General features: G+C 49.2%; 1 protein-coding gene across 5 annotated transcripts in view; it reads left to right on the forward strand.

Annotated features, from left to right (window-relative positions):
* The window catches only part of COBL (cordon-bleu WH2 repeat protein), a 261,854-nt gene that overhangs the window by 226,391 nt on the left and 14,342 nt on the right, over positions 1-21,121 (forward strand). For all 5 annotated transcript variants that reach the window (XM_059170611.1, XM_059170614.1, XM_059170613.1 and 2 more), the window contains 3 exons: positions 5,383-5,692; positions 17,181-17,275; positions 18,472-20,288. In XM_059170611.1, the coding sequence (XP_059026594.1) occupies positions 5,383-5,692; positions 17,181-17,275; positions 18,472-20,288 (2,222 nt within the window). The remainder of the gene's footprint in view (positions 1-5,382; positions 5,693-17,180; positions 17,276-18,471; positions 20,289-21,121) is intronic.

Here is a 21,121-nt window from a genome sequence, read left to right on the forward strand (position 1 = left end):
TGGCAAACCCCGCCCTATGCTAGCAATAAATAATCCAGTCATTTTAAAGGAATTAATTGAAAAAAGCCTCATCTAGCTCACTGTGAGAGACCCTTTCAATGAAATGTTACCTTTTTGTTGAAACAAGTGTCAAAATTTCTAAAATATTTATGCCATTTGTACTGAATGCTTTCTGTTACTTATCACAGGGATAACCACTCCATGTCAAGTAAAGAATTTAACACTGCCATGTTATGGTGAGAGGAAATAAAAATAAAAAATTAATTTATATACATATTTTATAACAAGGAAATGTGATTAAGATAGAAAGCTCTCAAGGGTAAAGTAGTTCAACGGATGAGATGGTACGCAGTCGTGGAACAGAAATCAGTTCCGGAAAAATGAGATACTCCGAAACAGTGCCTGTTAAAAGAATTCGCTCACTCCCTGTTGCATGGGGGCTTGTAGGTATCCAAATACTGTCTCTTTCAGATTCCTTTGATTGCATTTAAAAATGGAAATATTTGGGGGGCACCTGGGTATCTCAATCAGTTCTAAGTGTCTGAGTCTTGATTTTGGCTCAGGTCATTTTCTCAGGGTCAGAAGCTCAAGCCCTTCATCATGCCCCACAGTGAGCATGGAGACAGATGGAGGTGCTCTCTCCTCCCTCTGCTCCTCCCTCCACCCCTCTCATGCTCTCTCTCACTCTCTTAAAAAGAAAAAGAAAGGAAGGAAGGAAGGAAGGAAGGAAGGAAGGAAGGAAGGAACATTTTTTAAAGTATTAATATTTACAGTGCAGTAGAAATTACATCTGTTGCAACCTATTGAACTCATAATGGAAATTTTCCTGTGTCAATTAAAAATGTTAGGAGTTGGTTCTTACTAGGGGATGTAGATGACAAAAATTGCTAACATGCACCTACCCGTTCGCACCACTGGTTCCTGGGTACTTTGCCAGGAGTTCCCTTATTTTTGCCTCTATTCCAATCTAGAACATAGGGTTCTAATTCACAGTAGATGGAGATAAAGGAGGAGCATTGCTTCCTGGCTGTGAGTGGCGTGCTGAGATGGCGAAGAAGCCTGTGAGACATTGTCTCTGGCTCCCATCCATGTGGTGGACGTGACCCTGGGAAGCCTCCCTTGGTAGTGACCAGCAAGTGAACAATACCTCAGGACACGTGATCTTTCCTTTGCATTTAATAAAATCACTCAAAACTGAATCTGTTACAGAAGTCCTCGGAAGATCCTTAGATGTAGTGTTTGATATTTTCTTTGGGGACTTTGTAAAAGAAAAACTCAATGAAATTCATATTGAACGGAACACAATGATGTTCACCTTGAGGAATTGGGAGCCTTAAATGAGCATTTTCTTCCTTACGTCTTAGCTAGAGAAATTTCTTGAAGCTCTCGTGTAGATCGAATGGTATTTGAACCATGCCATCATAAAGTTAAGGTGGAGGACAATGAAAGGATTAGTATTTCTTATTCAGGTTTTACAGCTGTTCATTTGGAAGAGAATTTAATCACGAATTTTTATAAGGCTTCTGCTAATGACAAATTAAGTGTGTTTTTCACATTTGCAAAAATCTTGCCATGATAACTTTTTAGCTCCAAAATGTTGTTCACACCTTAAGAGAAGAGCAAACTTGCCAGCGAATTAATTAACTCAGAAATCATGAGCTACACTTTTAGGGCCAACAGAAGACAGCAGAAAGGATATCAATGTTGTCATATTCCTTTTACAATTCCTAGTTAGTCACCAGTCAATTATCCGAAGAATGTTTGTGTCTCACATTTTGATTTAGGATTTCAGAGAATGGTAGCATTCTGTTTCTGGAAGGGACTTTAGAGCTCATCAGAATCCGCTTATTTTATAGAAAGGGGAAAAGCTATTCCAAGTTCAGAGCAGAACTTGGACCTCAATGTGGGATTCAGGCTCTTAATCCAGCCTTCATCCATCTGCCCCTGGATGTCAGGCTGGGGTCCCTGGACCACTGGCTTCCTAGAATCAGGGACTAAGAGAGGGAGGTGAGGTGTGCACAGAAGGATCTAGAAGGCCCCAATCTCATGACAGCCAAAGCACCTCCAAGCTTTAATATTTGGGGCTTCTGTTTATCGATAAAGCAAAAAGTCTCCCGACTTTTTCAGAAATTGTCAAAACATGTTACAGCTCACAGGGCTAATAGTAGAAACCAGCCCAGCAGAGGAAAGATGTGAAGTCAGGGCAGGGAGAGTAAGGTTGGGTGGGAGGGGGTATCTGATTCCAGGCAAAGATTCTCAGACTGACAAAACTGACTGCAGACAGACATGAAAATCACAACGAGCCAGGTTGGACCCTCCTGGGAATGGTCCTTTCTATCTTCGATGGCTCCCCAAGAAGTGTGGCAGGAAGTCACTCACAGGAGTCTGAGCCCTTGCAACTGCTGCTCTCTCCTTGGCCTGTGCCCTGGGCTGAGTGCCCGCATCACTGCCATCGCTCTCTCCTCCCATCCTTGCCGACACGTCCCCACCACCTGCTGCATGTGGCATTGCTCCCGTTCCTTGTCCCTCGGCACTTATGCATCCGTCCTTCCAATGCCTGTGTGACCACCCTCCTGAGAGCAGGAATGCTCTTACGCTCCTGCCCAGCTCCAGCTCCCTGGGCCCCCATGCATGGTGCATGGGTGGGGGGTTGGGGGGTGTGGGAGAGGTGTTCACTGAACACCTGCCTAGCAGGTTTAATGATACAGCTACCCAGGCCCCGGAAGGGGATCCATGAGAAGTGGAGGGTTCACCTGGGCAAGAGGGGAGCTCCGGTCACTGCCGTCTTTACTGTGTATCGTGAAAATAGGTTCACACGTACACGCTCCAGATGCCTTCTCACACCTCGTCGGTTTAGGTTTGCAGTTGGCTTAATTTAGAGCAGTGACTTTCAACTTTTTTTTTCCCCCTCAAAACTTCTGAAGGATATAAAGCAAGCCCTGACCAGCATTCTGGAGAGAAAGGGGACCTTATGGGCTTGGAGTTCCCCGTCCACCAGGGATGCATTCTGAGTTTCCAGAGCTTGTGTGGGTCAGGAGAATGCCCCAGCTGCAGGTGGGACCCCTTGAGAGGTCAGCTTCGGGGAGCAGACCCCTTGGGGTTACTTCCCACTTGGGAAGTGACTGCTGGTGGGAAGAAGGGGGCCCGGGCTGCGCGGAACACCTATATGGTGCCTGCTGTGCGTTGACCCCTCCCTCTGACCAGCCAGTCGTATTCAACCTGTGCAAATGCACCTAGAGTTGGTATTAGCATATGGCACCGTCGATCTCCACCGTCGATCTCTGTGTATGTGTCTGTCCCCTCATCAACCATGTGTCCCCAGATTGCCTAGACTCTAGGACTGGAAATCTGTGTCCTGAGTCTGATCACAGAGCCCTTCCCATCTTGGCGCACACACCCCCACAGCACTCCCCACACACACACCAGCTGTGGAGACACACCAGGACCATTGCACTGTGATGGGCATCACGCCGAGCCCTCCCCACAGTCCTGTGGTGGCCCATGAGCCTCCTCCCAGACAAAACTGAGACAGATGGGTCCATCCAGACCCCTGCCCTAGCCACCATTCAGCTGCTTGGCTGGGATTCGAATGCAGGTCTCTGTGACCTGAAATCTTTATGCTCTTCCTCGGTGTCCTACACCACGTAGAAGAAAAAGTGTGAACTTAATTGACCTACTTGTTGTGTGACAGTGACAAAAGGGAAGGCAGGGAAACAGGGGTCTGGCTTGGCCATCTGGGCCACCGTTGATGGCTGTGCGGTGGCGCCCCTCTGAGCAGGGGTCCCCGGAATGCCATCACATGGTGGAGTCACCCGCTGTGTGGGCAGCACAGCTGGCCGCCTTCAAGGTGCGACAGCTCATCAGCGAACAGGGACAGGGAGGGTCTGGCTGTCCTGGTTCCGAGGCAGTGTTTCCTTTCTATTTACCCTCTAATTAAGAGCCGGGCAACAAAAGCCAGGAAGAACGCCTAGGGAAGGCAGGCATTGTCAAAAGCATTCACTGCATTCGGACACATTGCCTTGTGCATTTCTGCCTCTCTAAACAATTCCTCCTTTGTGTTCTGGTCTATACTTTTGAGCTCTGTTGTGAAATGTCTATTTTTTTTTTTTTAATTTTTGTTCTTTTGTTTATTTTATTTTGGGGGATCTCAAATAAGCCAACCCCTGACGGAATGTTCTCCTTGGCTCTGTTTGGGACTTGTTAATTCTGCGTTGCCAGTGTGCTATCCCATGAAAACCATGGCGAGGTTAAGGACAGGGACGCTGGCTCCTGGTTTCGGTGCCTGATATGTGCAGTGAGCCCTGGGAACGCCTATGGCCTGTATTCACAATAGGCACCCAGCAGCTCTCTATCAGAGAACGGTTTTGAAACAAAATACAAAAAAAAAAAAAAAAAAAATTTACAAATACTAAATAAATAAAATACACGATACTCCCAACGCAACATAGTCCTTTACTTCCTGGCCCACCAGGGCTGAGATACTGAAGTTTAAAATCTGTTTCTACATGAAATTAAAAGGAAACATCCCTGCTAGGCTAGGCAGCCGGTCCAAAATTGGGTGCTTCTGTCATCCTCTGGGCTTGGAGCGAGCAGTGACTTCAGAGAACCCGGGAGCGCACTCTACTTGCAAGCTTAATGCATCTGTGTCTGAAGAGCTTGCTGGGTATGGTTGCCAAATGGGTACAGTGTTCCCCCATCATTAATATTTAAGTTCCATGGAACTCTGATCCTTGCAAATCTCTGGGTCTTATTTTTTCTGCTGTGGTAAAGCTCACTTAATGCTCAAGGGGCCAGAGGACCTCACCCAACATACTTGTTCTGGTTCTTTTTCATTTTTCTTGGAGGTGATCCTCTAAGATCACCTCTTCTTGGGACCAGATCTCCCGGTCTCATGTGTAAAAGTGAAGGGGAGGATAAATAAAATAAAAATGAAGAGGGGGCCAGATGCCGACACAGCACACCTTTAAAATTTCAGATGTTTATACTGAACATTTGTCAGAAGTTCCCAAACAGTATTAGCTATTTATAAATCTGTTTATATTTGGGAATGATTATGTTCTTTTTTAAAGAACTCATTTTAAAACAACTTCACAGAACTGCGTCCACTGTGTCATTCTTCTGGATTTTTAAATATGCTTGCCCAGAGTCAGATAGGAGATAAAAATCCAAAAGTCTGACTCGTAATGTGGTTTTTTAGGGACAGTTTTGCTCTCAATCACATATATGCCTCGGTTCCTCCAAGTTAAAGTGTTTCTGGAGGGAGCTGTCGGGTTGGAACAGGTCTTGCTTGATTCCTCGTGGCCCGAATTCCAATCGCAGGTGAGTCAGGCAGGTTGGTGTGGAAATGTGCTGGCTGACCTGTCCTTGCCGTGTCTTGTCCAGTGAGCCTGCCCCTGGGCCCCAGCAGTCTCTGCGGCACAGACAGGGTCCCGCCGGTGCTGTCTGAGGCCGAGGAGACAGTGTCTGTCAGCAGCTGTTTTGCATCAGAAGACACAGCAGAGGACTCTGGAGTGGTGAGCTCCCCGTCAGACATCATCTCCCTGGACTCCCAACACGACAGCTTGAAATCCAAAGATAAGTGGGCCACAGACCAGGAAGACGGCAGTGACCAGGACCTGGCTGGAACTCCAGAACCGGGTCCCCACAAGAGCCCCACGTGGGAGAGGAACAACTCTGGGAACTGGCATCCAAGGTGAGTGAGGGGACAACTGGGCGGGGAGGGGGGCGTCCTAGCTTTGGGGAGGAAGGTCTTTTGTTCACAGTAACGTGGCCAACGCGTGGCAGGCGCCCTCCAAAGTTGCCACTCCCCAATGCAGGGGTTTGCGACCCACAACCCAGTCTTCAGACTCTTTCCAGACTTGTAGGTGGTTATAAGCCATACCCGAGATTGGCTTGTTTCTCCTTTTATATAAATGGTGCCATATACTCAGTGTCCTTTCTCACTCAACATCATGTTTTTAACATTGATCCGTGATGATATGTGTCTCATGAGTTCATTTATTTTTCTACTTTTTAATTAATGGGCACTTAGGTCATACTGGTTTTCCACAGCACTGGAAACAATGAAAAAGTCAGACGTATGTCTCCTTTTACATACAGAGCGCTTTCTAGAGGACAAATTAGTGCACGTCCAGAAAAACCCATCCTCAACTATGGACTGTGGCCAAATTGCTCTCCAAAATGAGTGTCTGGGTTTACAGGCCCTACAGTGGTCTCCAGCGGCCTGACATTCACACCTGCACCAACACCTGTGCTCAGTGCACCGCCGCTTCTCACGAGTACAAGTGTTCGGTGGCATGTTATGTGCTTTTCACGGTTTTCTGATTAGTGAGATGCGCATCTTGTCATATGTGCATTACCACTTTGATTGTCTTCTTGCATGACTTGCCTTTCTATAGACTGTCCTTTTTAATTTTATTTTATTTATTTATTTTTTTTTTTTTGAGAGAGAGAAAAGTGTGCCCAAGAATGGGGAGAGGGATGGAGGAGGAGGCAGAGAGGGAATCTCACGCAGGCTCCATGCCCAGCGCAGAGCCTGACTCAGGGCTAGATCCCATGACCTGAGATCACACGACCTGTTCCAGAATTAAGAATTAGGTACTTAACCAACTGAGCCACCCAGGCACCCCCATAGACTGCCCTTTAAAAAAAACAAAAACAAAAACAAAAAAGCAAAACAAAACAAAAAACAAAAACTGGGACGTTACTTTTTTTTAAAAAATTCTCTAATTTCTTCTCACTCTGTCAATCAGTTCTTTACTCCGCACAGGGAGTCTTTAAGACTGTGCCTTGAATGTAACTTTGTCTTCTCGTTGCATAAAAATTGCTTTTTGATTTTAATATTCTTAAATTTGTCCCTTTTCTCCTGAATGTGTATCGTCTTTGCATTTTAAGAGACCCTTCTCATACCCTGAAGGACTAAAGATTATCTGAATTTCTTATAGAAGTTTAGTGTTGCTTTCTCACATTCGGGCTTCTCAACTACCTGGGTTTATTTTTGGGTGTGATGTGGAGAAGGAAATCTATTTTTTCGCACTGACTCCCAGCCCTACTTTGGATTACGTATATGTCCCCCGTTCTCTGCTCTGTAGACCTGGCTTATCTGTCTGACCTTGTCCCAGCACCCCATTGCCGTTATCTGTTCTTCATTCTTCTAAGAAGGTTAATTCTCTGCAGCCCATCAGTTTTTTCATCCTGTAGATAATTTTAAGAACCAGTCACACAAACAGTGTTATGGAAATATTAACAAAAAGGAAAATGCTCCCCCAAACCTCACAACTCGATCACCAAAACAAATGAATGCCTTTGTATTTTTCATGTTTAGCTCCCACTTTGTCCATATGAACACACAAATCTTTACCTGGTTAATGTCATGGCAGTGTCAGTAATAATTTATTTTGATTTCTTTTTACCTCAGGATTTATTGTGAGCATTTGCCTATTTGTTAATTACACCCTCTAATAGTTTTACTGTATAGCTCGTCAATCTTAGGGACCATTTCAAGGCCAAGTTTGTATTTCATGTGACAGGAACTTAGAAGGTAGCAATTGCTCCCTTCCTCCCCCACACCCTCATCCTTGTCTCCCCAACCCCCACACACGCATACACAGTGTGTCAGCCTGTGCTGTTTGCATCTATGAGAGCAGAGAAAAATTATGGTATTTCATTCTTCATCCAATAAACATTAAAAAAAAAAAAAAGTCGCTTTCTACAGTAATCTCCAGGTCTGTTCTGTGAGTTTGCATGGAGATTGCACACCTGAGCCCTACATCTGAGGCCAATCAGACATTTTAAATTCTGGCCCCTAGGGATGCCCATGTTAGTCATCCTTTGCTTTGCTAGCATTGACCCCTGATGTAAAATCTTGCTGACTCCTTTCCAAATAGGAGAGTTAATGTTGCCTGTGGCCACAGCCAGGATAATCATGGAGTGTTTGGAACTTGATCCTTTATCCCAGCAGGGAGTAGGGCATGTTTTTCTGCCCTCATCTCTCGGGAGCCATGGAATTTGAGAGTCACAGAGTGGGGAGCCAGGGGGCTCTGTCCGGCCCACGGCCAGCACTAAGTAGTGGCCTGGCCTTTGCGAGTCCTCATAACTTTACAGGCCCTGTGGTCTGCTTGTGCATACACAGACAACGCCTCCTACCTCTCAGGGGTGTGATAAGCCTATAAATGCCCAGTGTGCGGAGTAGAGTACGCACTGCCTGGTTATCAGATAGGAACATTGTCAAAATTACTACTGTTAGTTTAGGAAAGGGGCACCATGAATTCTCTGGGCTTCCAAAAGCCCAGCGGTCTAAGGAAGATGAAGGTAGTCTCTGCGCCTCCCAGCCCTGTCTGTGCTAACCCACTGTCTGTCTCAGAGTGAGATCCACACTCTGCCTTGGACTTTTTAGGGAATGACCATAGTTAGTGCGATATTGCGATTCATAAAAAGTAATCGATTTGGTCAAATGACAAAAACATAAACCTCATAAATAATTGGTCTTCATCCACAGTTTCTGGTGCCAGCTCCCCAAAACCATGGAATTTCCTGAGTGTTGAGAGTGATAAAGGCCTTTTGTTATGTTCACGAGATGGCTTTTGGAAAGCACCTTTGGATGGGGGCCAACCAGGTGACTAAAAGGTAGAACTTTCAGCACCACTCCCTGACCTTCCTGGGAGGGGAGAAGGGCTAGAGATAAAATCAGCCAATGGCCAGGGACTTAGTCAATCGTGATGATGCAATGAGGCCTCCATAAAACCCCAAAAGGACTGTGTTGGAGAGCTTCTGGGTTGGTGAGCACCAGCAGGTTGGGGAGACTGATCCTGGAGAAGCATGGAAGACCCTTCCCCTACCTCTCCTTATGCATCTCTTCTTCTGGCTCATATCCCTTATGATGTCCTTTAATAAACTGGCCAACCTTAGCCTTTCTGGGACTTCTGTGAGTCATGCTAGCACATTAATTGAACCTAAGGAGGAGGGCATTGGAGCCTCCATTTTGCAGTGCTCAGTGGTCAGAAGCAGGAGCCTGGAGTCTCAAGTGTGGGGGTGGGGGGCAGCCCGGTGGGACTGAGCCCTCCACCTGTGGGGTCGGCTGGTGTCTCTGGGTCCTTAGTGTGAGAAACGAGTAGAAGTCTTGGACATCCTGCTGGAGTTAGAGAAATGCTTGCCATTGTACACGGGACAATCTCCCCTCCAACATCCATATTGAGTCCGGGAACACCTAAGAAGTTTATTTTGCAGGAGTGCACTCCCCTGACAAGTTAGAGTGATTCCGAGACTGTGGTGTGGTGTCACATCCTCATCTCCAGTATGATTTTCCACCAAGCTCGGAGTGACGGAGAAGCAGGTAGAAAGTGAGGGTTTCCACTCAGAGGCTCACAGGGGCCAGGCAGAGAATGAAGGTGAGCGACGACAGGGAGCAGCCCTGAAGTCTCTGTCCTCTCTCAAAAGCAGCCTTGCTCCCTTCTTCCAGACTTACCCGCAGGGATCGTGGACCCAGCATGGCCGGCTTTTGAAGAGAAGCCAGAAATCCAAATTTTTGTGGGAGGCCCCCAAGTTTTACACGTTGGCAACCAAGGCAGACAGTCAAGCCAAACCAAACAGGTCTGTGTGCTGAGCAGCCCCGCTCCCAGATGTGCTCTCCACGGAGTATTAAGGGGCGCCCTGACCCTTCCCCCTCTGCCTGCTCTTTTCCAGCTTTGGAATATCCTTGTCATTGCCCAGGTGTCTCCTGTGAGACAGCTCTTGGAAAATATCTTCAGATATGTGCAGCAACTCCCTCTAGCCTCCTTTTTGTGAAATAAGAAAGCCTCTTACAAATCCTGCAGGAAAGCAGCCCATTTCAATAGCCCCCCTCTGTCCTGCCTCCCAGTGTTCCTGGGATAAGACTCTATTAAACACTGCTTTAGAAATGCTGTTCTGTGCCTTCCACTGTCCACACTGTCAAGCTGAAAGTACTCCCTTCTACAAGCACTCCCCTCTGTTGCATGGATATGGAGAGAAAACATCTCTTTGGATGAACATGGTGTGTTCCAGAGGCACGCTCTGTGGTCCGGTCTGCAGCTCTGGGTGCACTGAGAGTCTGAGCAGGAAGAAGGCAGGGAAGGCTGGAGGGGGCAGGATGAGGTGGGGCCAGACCCAGGGGTGGAGGGAAGTGGGCACCAGGATTGGGTCAGAGGTCCAGTCTGCAGAACCTGGGTGAGCCAGGCCCATTTCAGGGATCCAGAGCAGCCCGTGGTCAGGCTCAGTAGGATGAGAACCCAGGCTGAGGCAGGGGGTTGCCAGTCCCAGATCCAGCTGAAATTGTGTGAGAGCAGAACCCAGCACTGTTCGTGGAGCTGCGGCCTTGAGCTCAACCACCTGGACAGAAAACGACATTGGAACACTGGACAGGAGCACCCGTGTTCTATGGGGATGAGAGAAACAGTAAGGTAGACCCGGGTTCCTGACATCCCGCACCCCCTGGGCGGGGGGGACAGGCAGGACAAAGGGGGACCTGGCAGCAGCACTCACTCAACACTTCTCTGTGCCCCTGAAGCACGTGCCTCACCTCTCCTCCAAGGAGATGGCACCCCTATTCTCAATGCCACCTGCTGGTCCCCACATCCAGCCTCCTGGCTCTGCCCTGCGTGATTCTGATACCTAGTTTCTGCAGGTAAGAAAGGATGTTCGTCTTGTGTGGCCAAAAGCAATGATCTGGGCAGGGCCATGGCCAGGAGACCAGACCATCCTCCGAATGCCAAGCCCTGGGAGGTGTGGGCAAACCTGGCCAGCCTGGGTCTCCCCAGGCTGGGGTGCCTTCAGAGAGGTGGCAAAGCCGTTCTCCACAGTCTCAGCCACCCGCAGCTTGTAGCACATGTACGCTGGGGCCAGTCCCCAGCAAGATAAGGGAGCGTTTGTGGCTTTCTGCTCTGCCCAAGGACCCTATCCTTTTGCCAGCCCTTTGTCTCTCAGGTAGTCACAGAATGCTAGTGGCCACAGACCCTTTGTGACCTGAGTAAGAAGACCCTGCGGAGTGAGGTCCCTGTTTGTTTGGTTCTTCTTCCTTTCTCTATGCCCTGTAGACATCAAAGCCATCTGAACGGCTTCAGCTAGGGTTGCCTCGGGTCCTGTATTGACAAATTGGAGGTCAGTTTTCCTCCAGGACTCCTGTCGTTTTGGCCTCAGCTTAAAGCGTCTTTCTGGAACTACTCAGTCCAGTGCTAAAGTTCACGGCTCTGTTCCCTCCACTTAATTCCGAGGCCCTGCTCCGGCTGCTACAGCCACCCACTGGCTGGGCTTCCCTAAATGCCCTTGGAACCAGGGTTTTGAATTCTTCAAGAGTTTCAAGAATAAATACCAGTTTTCTAAAAAAGAGCAAGTGTGGTGCCTGGTAATAATTGGAATACCGTTTATGTGCTGTGATCTGCAAATGATGTTTTCCATTGAGTCGTTCGGTTGGATCCAATTATAATCTTTTGCTGCAAAATAAGTCTGTGCACTTAACGCAAACTGGGGACAACACATTCCCAGAGTTTTCCTCTAGACTTAGCGCAGCCAGTAAACAGCCCAAGGAAGAATTCAGCCCAAGAGCACAGAAAAACACAGATGCACAGGAGATGATCGCCCCTTATTTTGGGGACACCTGGGAGTGACCCTGGGTCAGCTCTGCCCAGGGCAGGAGTCATATCCTGGGACGTCATCTCCTCCCAGATGCATCTTCCTTTTGTATATGGCCTGAGCCAACATTCCTGAAACTTAAAGAAAAACTCCATGTGAAGAGGAAAAAGTCCAGAATCGGACTGCCTGGGGTCATGTCTGCTTGTTGTTGGAGGCTTTGCCCTTGCCCCAAAAACTTGACCTTGCATCTATTTCCTTAGTGCATGGAGAGATGCAGGACCTCTCCCTCTTAGAAGAGTGCCTGATGTACTGGCAGCCTTCCAAATGTGACAGCTGGTATTGTTAGTTGCTAAGTTAGTTGCCTGAGGAAGAATAGAAAGGTGATTTGTTGATTTGTATACTCTGTATCTAGCTCTGATTATCTGCTTCTTTAAACGAAAGAAACAGTGTGTCTATGTGATAAGGGGAGAAAACAGAGAGGATTTTGCCTCCTACCTTCCTGGGGGGCATTACAGTGGAATGTGTGTTATTTCTAAGCCTTTGAATCTGGAAGGCAGTCTTGCTGTAATCAGACAATATATCTATCAGAGTATCAACATTGTGGGACTGTAAATTCTGGGACTGTAAATTCTGGAAACATCCGCACAGCAGCCAGGAGTAGGTGAGAGGTTGGATAAGTGTGTTTCAGGCTGTGTTCCTTAAAGGTAGGACCCCACTGAAAGCAGATTAGAGCCACAAAGTACAGAAGGTGGAGCCCCTTCAGGAGAAGGGAGCCTCCCCACTGTCTTGCCTGCCATCCCCCTCACCCCCCCCATCCTCTTCCTGGCCATCCCCAAGTCCATCTCAGCCCCAGCTGACAGCAGGTGGTAGGCATGAGGACATTAGCAATGAGACCTGTGGGGCTCTGTAGGGCATGAGTTTCTGGTCACATCGAGGAACTGAGGTATGTGGGGCAGCGGAGGGGCTGGAAGAGACAGGGTCCTGCCTTTCCACTGGCTGATGCTGGCCAGGGGGTCCCAGGACTCTACAACCACAAGAACTCTGTGACCAGCAGCACCTAGAAGCATCTCAGACCTTCTAGAAGCCTAGAACTTTATGAGAGTACTAGAATTATTTAACACATCCTAAAACCCAAATACTTTTTATGTAACTACGTTTACAAAGGAGCATTTAAAAACCACTCCAAAACAAAACAAAAGCAAACAAACAAACAAACAAACAAAAAACCTCAAAAAAATACATACATACATACATACTTACCTCTTAAGTCTTTGCAGAACTGGGTTGCTCCATAGAGTTTCTCTGTCCGTGTTTGGCTGCTGAGCCCTTGCCAGGCAGCTGACCCAAATGCAGATGTGTGGGAGTGTAGAAGACACAGACTTTGGGGTAAAGAAAAGAGTTCTTCATATTAACTACATGATAATACGTAATGACAATAATGTGGCATAAGTTTGGGTTAAATATACTAATTAGGGTGTAATAAAAGTGAAGTTAGAGTACTTAATTAAAATTAATCTCACCTATTTCTCCTATTTTTTTTTCCACAAGATTTTAAATTATACGTATGGCTCCTATTCTATTTTTAGGGGACACAGTGATTCTAGAACTCTGAAGCTCCATAAATACTGGAACACTTGTAAATGGAATGGGAAGTTGAACACATGATTGCCCTCAGCTGTAGACTTTCCCAAGCTTCTTGCCTTTCGTTTATCAAGTAATTGTTTTGAAAATGCATGAATCAGTTTGGTTGTCCTCAACAAATTGAACTGCTAACTGAAAGGGACATTTTTTTTTTTTTTTTTTTTTTTTTTTGTAATTCTGCCATTGGATAAATTACTTAAGGAAACTCTTTTGGCTACAACAGAAAGAGAAATGACCAGGGCACCTGGATGGCTCCATTGGTTAAGCATCTTCCTTTGGCTCAGGTCATTACTCCAGGGTCCTGGGATCGAGCCCCGCGTCAGGCTTCCTGGTCAGCGAGGAGTCTGCTTCTCTTTCTCCCTCTGCCTCTTTCCCTCTGCCTCTCCCCCTGCTCCTAGTTTCTCTCTCTCCAATAAATAAATGAAATCTTAAAAAAGAGGGAGAGAAATGACCCCACAAGCCTCATTGGGTCAGAATCAGCCCACATTCTTTTATTCTTTCTCATATAAAATGACAACAAAAAACCAAAACCTATCTATCTGGGGCTGATTTGACACAACTGCTCCTACGTGTCCTATCGCCAGAAGCTGGCAAGGCCGTGAGCTGCATGAGGGGCTCGGTCACCCTGACGCCCTCGCCCCCCTGCCCTTTGTCCCTCACACTGGATGCAGAAGTCACTGCAAGCTGGGTTCTCTGCGGCCGCACTTGGTGTGAGAAAATGCTGCTGGTCGTGTTTGTTCAGGGTGTAGGACCCTGTATCAGAATGTCTGCACTGTGTGTGTGTTTGCTCTTTGTTTTTCTTGGTCTTTCGCCAAAACAGACTGTCAACACGAAACTGTCTGAAGGCTGGGGTGTACGTGGGGGGACACGGAAGGTGCCCAGGAGAGGAACATCTGTGCGCGTTCACTTTCAGCTACGCAGGAAGTGGCTGCTTCTTGCCAGCTCTCGACTCCAGGGACACATTCTCGGGCTCTCCTGCTTAGCCCACAGAATGCTGACCTCCAAGCTCAGGGACAAAGGGCTTTGGACTGGTTTTTGCAGGGACAGAGGAATAGTTACAATCTCTAACTAACCCTCTGGGGGCGAGTCGAGAGCAGTGGGCGAGGAAGGAAAAGCAAATATCACTCAATCTCTCCCTCATGAGATTTTACATTGGCAAGCAAAATAGATACATTGACGTTGGCTTTGGGTTTTTTCAGAAAACATTCACGAGGTTGGGTCCCAGAGCACAGGTTCCCCTGCTTTGCATTACGGGAGGAGCCGGCTGCACAAGCCAAGTGGGTCAACAGCCTTGGGGGCAGCACCCCAGCCAAGGACCCTGGCCAGACCCTCCCTCCTAGGCTGGCAGCTCCCATCACGTGTCCACTCCGTCCCCTTGGGCAGACAGGGCCCCAAGGAAGCCAGCCCACATCGGAGGGTCTGGTCAGAGGGCCGCAGGAGGTGCAAGGTGGGGAGAGGTTTGGAGTGGGACTGAGTGACAGCATCCAGGGAATCTGAGGCAGGCAGAGGAAGGTGGACACAGGAGAGCAGAAGCAGGGAGGAGGGACTAGAACTCTAGAACTCGGGTAGGGTCCCCAGACTTCAGCAGGAAGGCTTGGACTGTGGAGGGGTGGGGAAGTGCTGAGGAGCCCCAAGCCCTTGGGGTTTGGCTACCGATGGCTTTTTAGGGGGCAGCTCAGGCTGACTGAGACACTGGGATTGTTAAGCATTGATAATGGAATAAAATAATGTACTGTGCAAATCATGCACCATATCCCAAAAATGTGAACTACTTTGCAAAAAAAGAGTTATCACTCATGGTCAGAAAAGGGCCCAAAGTGTTATTTTTAATTTGGCCATTTAAAACATCACCTACTGGGACACCTGGGTGGCTCAGTCTGTTAAGCGTCCGACTCTTAATTTCGGGTAAGGTCATGATCTCAGGGTCGTGAGATCGAGCCTCATGTCAGGCTCCGCACTCAGTGTGGAGTCTGCTTGAGATTCTCTCTCTCCTCTGCCCCTTCCCCTGCTCTCTGTCTCTCTCTCTAATAAATAAAATCTTTAAAAATATCTTAAAGATTGCCTATTGTCCAAGCTGTCCTGTACCAAAATGAGTATACTTCTAAGACAAAAGGGATAGCAGACTCCCTGTAGTTCATTCTTTCAACAAATCCCAGGGGTGGGTGGTGGTGGTCTAAATTTCTACAGCCCTTGTCCATGGGCGTGTGCTGGTTCCAGACCATCAAGCTCCCCCTATGCATATGTCTTGATTTCCTCACGTAACATGCTGCCTTAAGACTTGAGTTGTGACTCCACACTGACTCCAGGTTCAAAAATCGGCTGATTTTAATGCCCTTTGAAATCAACACGCAGTGTTGCTAGATGCTTTGGAATTCCTCCCATAAAATCGATGAACAGTTTTGTTTCTCTTTTGCTTGCTGTAGGATCATTTCCTTAAGGCAAATTACCAAAAGAGACTCATGAACCAAGTTCCTACAAAGCTAAAGTGATGTTTTGTTTCTCGATGTGCATTTCCATTCCGTGCCAGTAGCAACAAGTGTGAGGGTTTCAGCTTCCCCGCATTTCATCGGCTTGCCATGACTTTCTAGTTTAACATGTATAAAATGATAGCATTAGTGGGATTCTTATTTTAAATCGGTATTAAACTCTCATTAAGATCACTCTGTTCTCATGAAGCGATGTGGTTTAGCATGCTTTGAAGTATTTGCAGTACTTTGAAGCAAAAGTACATGTAGAATTTTGTTTAGCTGAGCCTTAAGCATCCCAAATGAAGATCAAGCATTATAAAAGTACCGTTTTCAGTTGCAAATAAAATTTTACATAGCGCTATCCATTTTTTTCTCTGCTACATATTTTTGTTAACTATGTAAATGAAATGTACTTAAACCATAAGGGTCCATAAAAGAGAAAACCACAGCTTTAATAAAATGCATTCAATTCCAGTCCAAGCAACAGCAGTAGGAAAGGCCGTCTTTGCTCTTTTCGGTCCTTATTAATTGGCCCACATGCACACAAAACCAGCCCCTTTTGTCCGGGTTGTCAGAGGACATTAGCTGAGACTAATCTGGATGCTGCTTCCTGGCTCCCAAAAGGACACAGCCACCAAGTAAGAAAGACTCATTTATCAGAACACAAACTTTGCTATGTAAGTGAGGATTGTGGAAAGCACATTTCATGCATCATTAGCTGAGCCTGATTAGCAATGATGGAAATTGGTCCTCAATTTTAACAATCAGCGGAAAAGACCTTCAGCTTTCACTGAAGATAGACAATTACCCTCGACATGTCTCTGTTCTCCGCGCAGCCAAAACAGAGACAAGAGCCCTTGCAAAGGCTGCGTTGAAATTGTTCTGGCATTAGACGTCCCATGGATGCTATTGTCCCAGTGACGCAAATAAGGCGAGTTCCGGCTCCCCTCAGCAGGCGGGTTGGCATCTTCCTAGATGTCCAGGTGGTGGGGCCACATGGTGCCTCTGGACACTGGAGGTGGCCGGCTTTCCCCCAGGGTTTGAGCCCATGTTAACTTGGACGGATCCATTAGTGCCTGGGCACCTGGTTTCCTATCTGTAAACAACTTGACTCCTACCTGCCTTATAAATTGCTTGTAAGGTTTTTCATAAGACCACTCGGGCAGAAGTCCTGTGTCTGGAGCCTGGGGCGTGCAGGCTGCTCCTGGAATGGAGGGACAGCAGGCAGCCCTCCCTAGGGGTGCTTTGTCCAGTCTTGGGGGAAGGCGGTTATCACTGTCCCTATTAGAACTGTTGCTACCGCTCACACATGCATGTGCGCGCACATGCACACCCCAACTGCGTCCCAGCAGCCCCAAGGGCAACTGGAGTACAGAACTGCATGAACCTGGCTGTGCTTTGTGCCTTCCTTGGAGAGTCCCAGAAAGGAGTAAAGAAATAAAGGAAGAGAAAAATGAACGCCATTCCTTTCTCTCTGGTCTTCCCTAGACCCGAAGTGACTATAACCTCCAGTGGCGAAGAAGACCTCTTTCTCACCGGGCAGTTCCAGAAGACCCTCGAGGAGCTGGATGAGGAGCTGGAAGGTGAGCGCGACCGTCTGTCCTGGGCTGGGCGGCCGTAGGCTCTGGGGGGTTATGCTTGCTATGGCTCCAGGCGGGGAAGGTGGGTGGGAGGACCCAGTTCCTGCAGAAGAAAGCCCGGGTGTGAGGGGCAGGCAGGTGAGTACCGCTCTTGAAATGGCTTCCCATCAGGGCTGCGGGACAGTACTGTGGACACTCTGAACTGCGGCTCCAGTGCTCTGGGTAGTACTGATTGTGTGCATTGGGGGGGATTCTACACACATAAGAAAACAAATTTCTCCAGTGCCCAGATGAGTTTGGGAAGCACTGGGTGACACAGGCAAACAGGTTCCCTGACGACAACGTGCACCGCTTGGCTCGCTGACGTTTGGCACATCTCGGAGGGAAATTCGGTGCACACGGCCTCAGCGGTGAACCCGTTCACGGTGGAACGCTTGCTGTGGTACAGATAGGTGTGGGGAAGGTGATGCTTTATGGCCAAAGCAGATGCAGACGATCTCAGTAGACAATCAAGGAATCTTTCAAATAAGGGCGCACGGTGGCGATAATCCAGAAATTTCGGTATGGGCATGCCTTCAAACAAAATCCAGAATGAAACGGAGTGCAGAGCTCATCCATAGTCTACTGGCTTGTCGGCCTTCTGTCCTCTGAAGATGTGCTGGACAGAGCTGAAAAAGCGAAAATGGTCATCCCATGTCCCTCTGGCTCTGACCAGGGGACCCACTGTGTCCCTTGGGGCTAATTCTAAGGTAGTTGCCCAGAGTTAGTCATCTGTCTCTCAAGATGTGCGAGCACATCTCCCCATGTGGTTTGTGGTGCTTCTGATGAATGTGAGTAAGCTGAAGGTCAAAACCCAAAACCCACCTTTGTGTTCCATATGAGACAGTCTTTCTGGGGGGCTCAGGCTTACAGATCTAGTTTGCAAGCTACAGATGTTGGCAAAATGTTGTACCTGAATGCCTTATCTTGAGACATGGCGGCTGTGCAAAGAGCTCCTCTCTTGAGCCATCAGAGGAGAGATGGGGGCCCCAGGTGTATGTAAGTGACAAATTGAAATGGCACTTTAAAATGTACCTAAACAACTTACCCAAAAATAACCTCAGGAAGGTCAAAGCCAGGGTGTGATTACAGTAAGTCATTGGCTTGGGATTCGTACCAGGGTGGCAGTCTATAAGATGTGTGTCTGTCCTCCTTTGCAGAACTGGAAGAGAGCTCTGAAGCTGGCAGCAGCCTGCCGACAGGCTCCGTGAATGGCGTGTCTCCTCCCTGTGTGCCAGAAGCCACCGTCCCCGAGTTTGATGAGGACACAATCCCAGTCACCTTCATCGGGGAGGTTTTCGATGACCCTGTAGATTCAGGGGTGTTTTCCAATAGAAACAACAACGCTGGTTCTTTTGACCTAGGGGGCACAGTGGGCCTGGAAGCCCCCCCGCCACCACATCAGGGGGAGCACAGCCAGCAACAGGGAAGGAGGACAGAAGGGCCCGGCTCACCCGCTCCTCCCCACGACATCGGGAAAGAAAGCAAACCCACCTCATCCAGCCCCTGTGAGGCTATGAATCTGACTAAAATGGAGCCCAAGGTGACTTCTGCTGCAGCATTTCCCGCGCACAGCCCAGATGCAAAGCAGAGCAGCGAGGGGCCTGGCTCTGCCCTCGGTGGGAAGATGCAGGCCAGCAAGAAGGCAAGTGCCCAGCCAGTGAGAGACATGGAAGGTGAGGGTAAGAGCTGTGGCTCGGCACCACCATCGTGGTATCAACGGGGCCAAAACCCAGGGGGAAGTTACGGACTTAGATATGGCCTCACAACGTATAAAATCATTCCTCCGAAATCAGAGATGAGGTGTTATGACAGAGGGGTCTCTCTCTCAACGGGTGCCATCAAGATCGATGAGCTCGGGAATCTGGTGAGTCCCCACGTGAACGGGGGCAGGACCACAACCCTGTCACCATCCACCCTTGACTCGGGAACCCAACCCATTGGAAAGGTCAAAGAATTCTGGAGGTCCAACTCCCTAGAGAAACACTCTGGCCAGCCCACGGAGGGCTCCGCCAAGAGGACCCCCACTGCCGCCACGCCAGCAAAGCCACAGCCTCAAGAAAGCAGACTCCCAGGCCCCCAAGTGACGTCACCCCCGCAGCAGTCTGCCCATCGAGAAGAGGGGAGACATCCAGAGGAGGGCGGAAGCCGGCCACCCGTGCCAGCCCCTGGTCATGGGAAAGCGCCAGCAGCGAACGCCACAGAAGTCCCATTTCTCAAGCCTCAGAGAAGAACATCCAGTCAGTATGTGGCCTCTGCCATTGCCAAGAAGATGGGGCCCCAGAAAGCCCCGGCTGATGTAGTGAGGAAGCATGGGCATGCCAAGGAGACCTGGGAAGGCAGAGCACCAGAGCTGGACGGACGGCCTCCCGCGAGGAGAGGTGACACAGCCCCCAGGCCATACCCAGACACACGCTCCCCCAACGAGAGTGAAGCCTCGGCAGTAGGAGTCCTGCCCAGAGCACAGGACGGCAGCCCTCCGGGAAAGCTGTGCACTCCAGACTGTCCTGCTGGTGTCCACGTCCCGCCTGTCAGGAATCACGTTTCTGTGACACAAAGCTGGAGCCTCAGGGGAAAGCTGAGCACCAGGAACCCTGGGACCAGCTCAGCTTCTGCCCCCAAGTACACACTGGACGGTCCAGAGCCCCCGCCTCCCTGCCCAGGAGACGATCAGACCCCGGGCAGGACCCTGGTGAATGGCTCCCGGTGGGTCCCCATCCACGCCGAGCCTCCTTGCTCTCTGAGAGGGTCCAGCACGAATAACCACACCCAACAGGAGCCCCTAGAGCACGAGGAAAAGCCCAGTTTGTTGTGCACAGACATGCCTGCGACGGATGGTACGCTGCCATCTAGCATCTTTGGGCCAAAGAAGAAATTCCGACCCGTGGTCCAGAGGCCAGCCCCAAAAGACACGTCGCTGCACAGCGCTCTCATGGAAGCCATCCACTCGGCGGGAGGGAAGGACCGACTTCGCAAGGTGAGCGGCGAGACACCTGCCGTTAGCACATAGACACACCTTTGACATCCGTCTGTGCTTAGGGGCTCCCTACGCAGATTGTCGGGGCCTTGGGGGAGGGGCCGGCTAACGGAACAAGGAGCCAGATGCTCGGGTTTAATTTCCAATGAGGGCTTCGTCTCTCTGCCTTAGAGGGTTGAGGACCACAGAAGAGAGAAAAACCAATGGGCTTGGGGTTGTCCCATTGCCTTGAAACCCCTGACTCCCCTGGGGAAAGGTGTCAGAGATAAAGGGTCCATACCTGGGCCCAGGGGAGTGCAGAGGTGGGGGGGGTGAGTGTCCCCTAACTGGTCCGGGAATGATGGTGTGAGTCAGTGAAGCCTCAGGCCAGGGCCACTCCTGCCTGATGTTCCCATACCTCTGGCAGCTGTCATTGTTCAGTAACAACTAGGACAGTGTGGGACACTCCCTCCCCAGCCAGGCATTCGGCCCCAACGCCCGGCACTGGGAGCCATCTGTTCCCCTTCATAGATGAGCAGCTGAGGCAGAGCACAATCAGGGGAGCTGGCCCGAGGCCACACCGCCAGCAGCTGGGGGCCCAGGATTCTCACTCGGGTCTGCAGGACTTCAAAGCACGCATGTCTTCAGGAGGGCAGCGGCCGTACCAGCAGCTCGCACGCCTGCCCTTTGCTCATTAGCTGCCCTAAGGTCAACATGCAGTCTTACCTCGGCTACCGTCCCGTGGGAAAACCTCTTCCTTCTAACTCAGGGCTGTCTGACCCTCCTAGAGCCCTCACCTGCTAGGTAGTGCTGTTGTCCCCTGGTGCTGTCCCACTTAGCATTTCTCCGTCCCG

The sequence above is a fragment of the Mustela lutreola genome, chromosome 4 (genome assembly GCF_030435805.1).
Source record: "Mustela lutreola isolate mMusLut2 chromosome 4, mMusLut2.pri, whole genome shotgun sequence".
NCBI lineage: Eukaryota > Metazoa > Chordata > Mammalia > Carnivora > Mustelidae > Mustela > Mustela lutreola.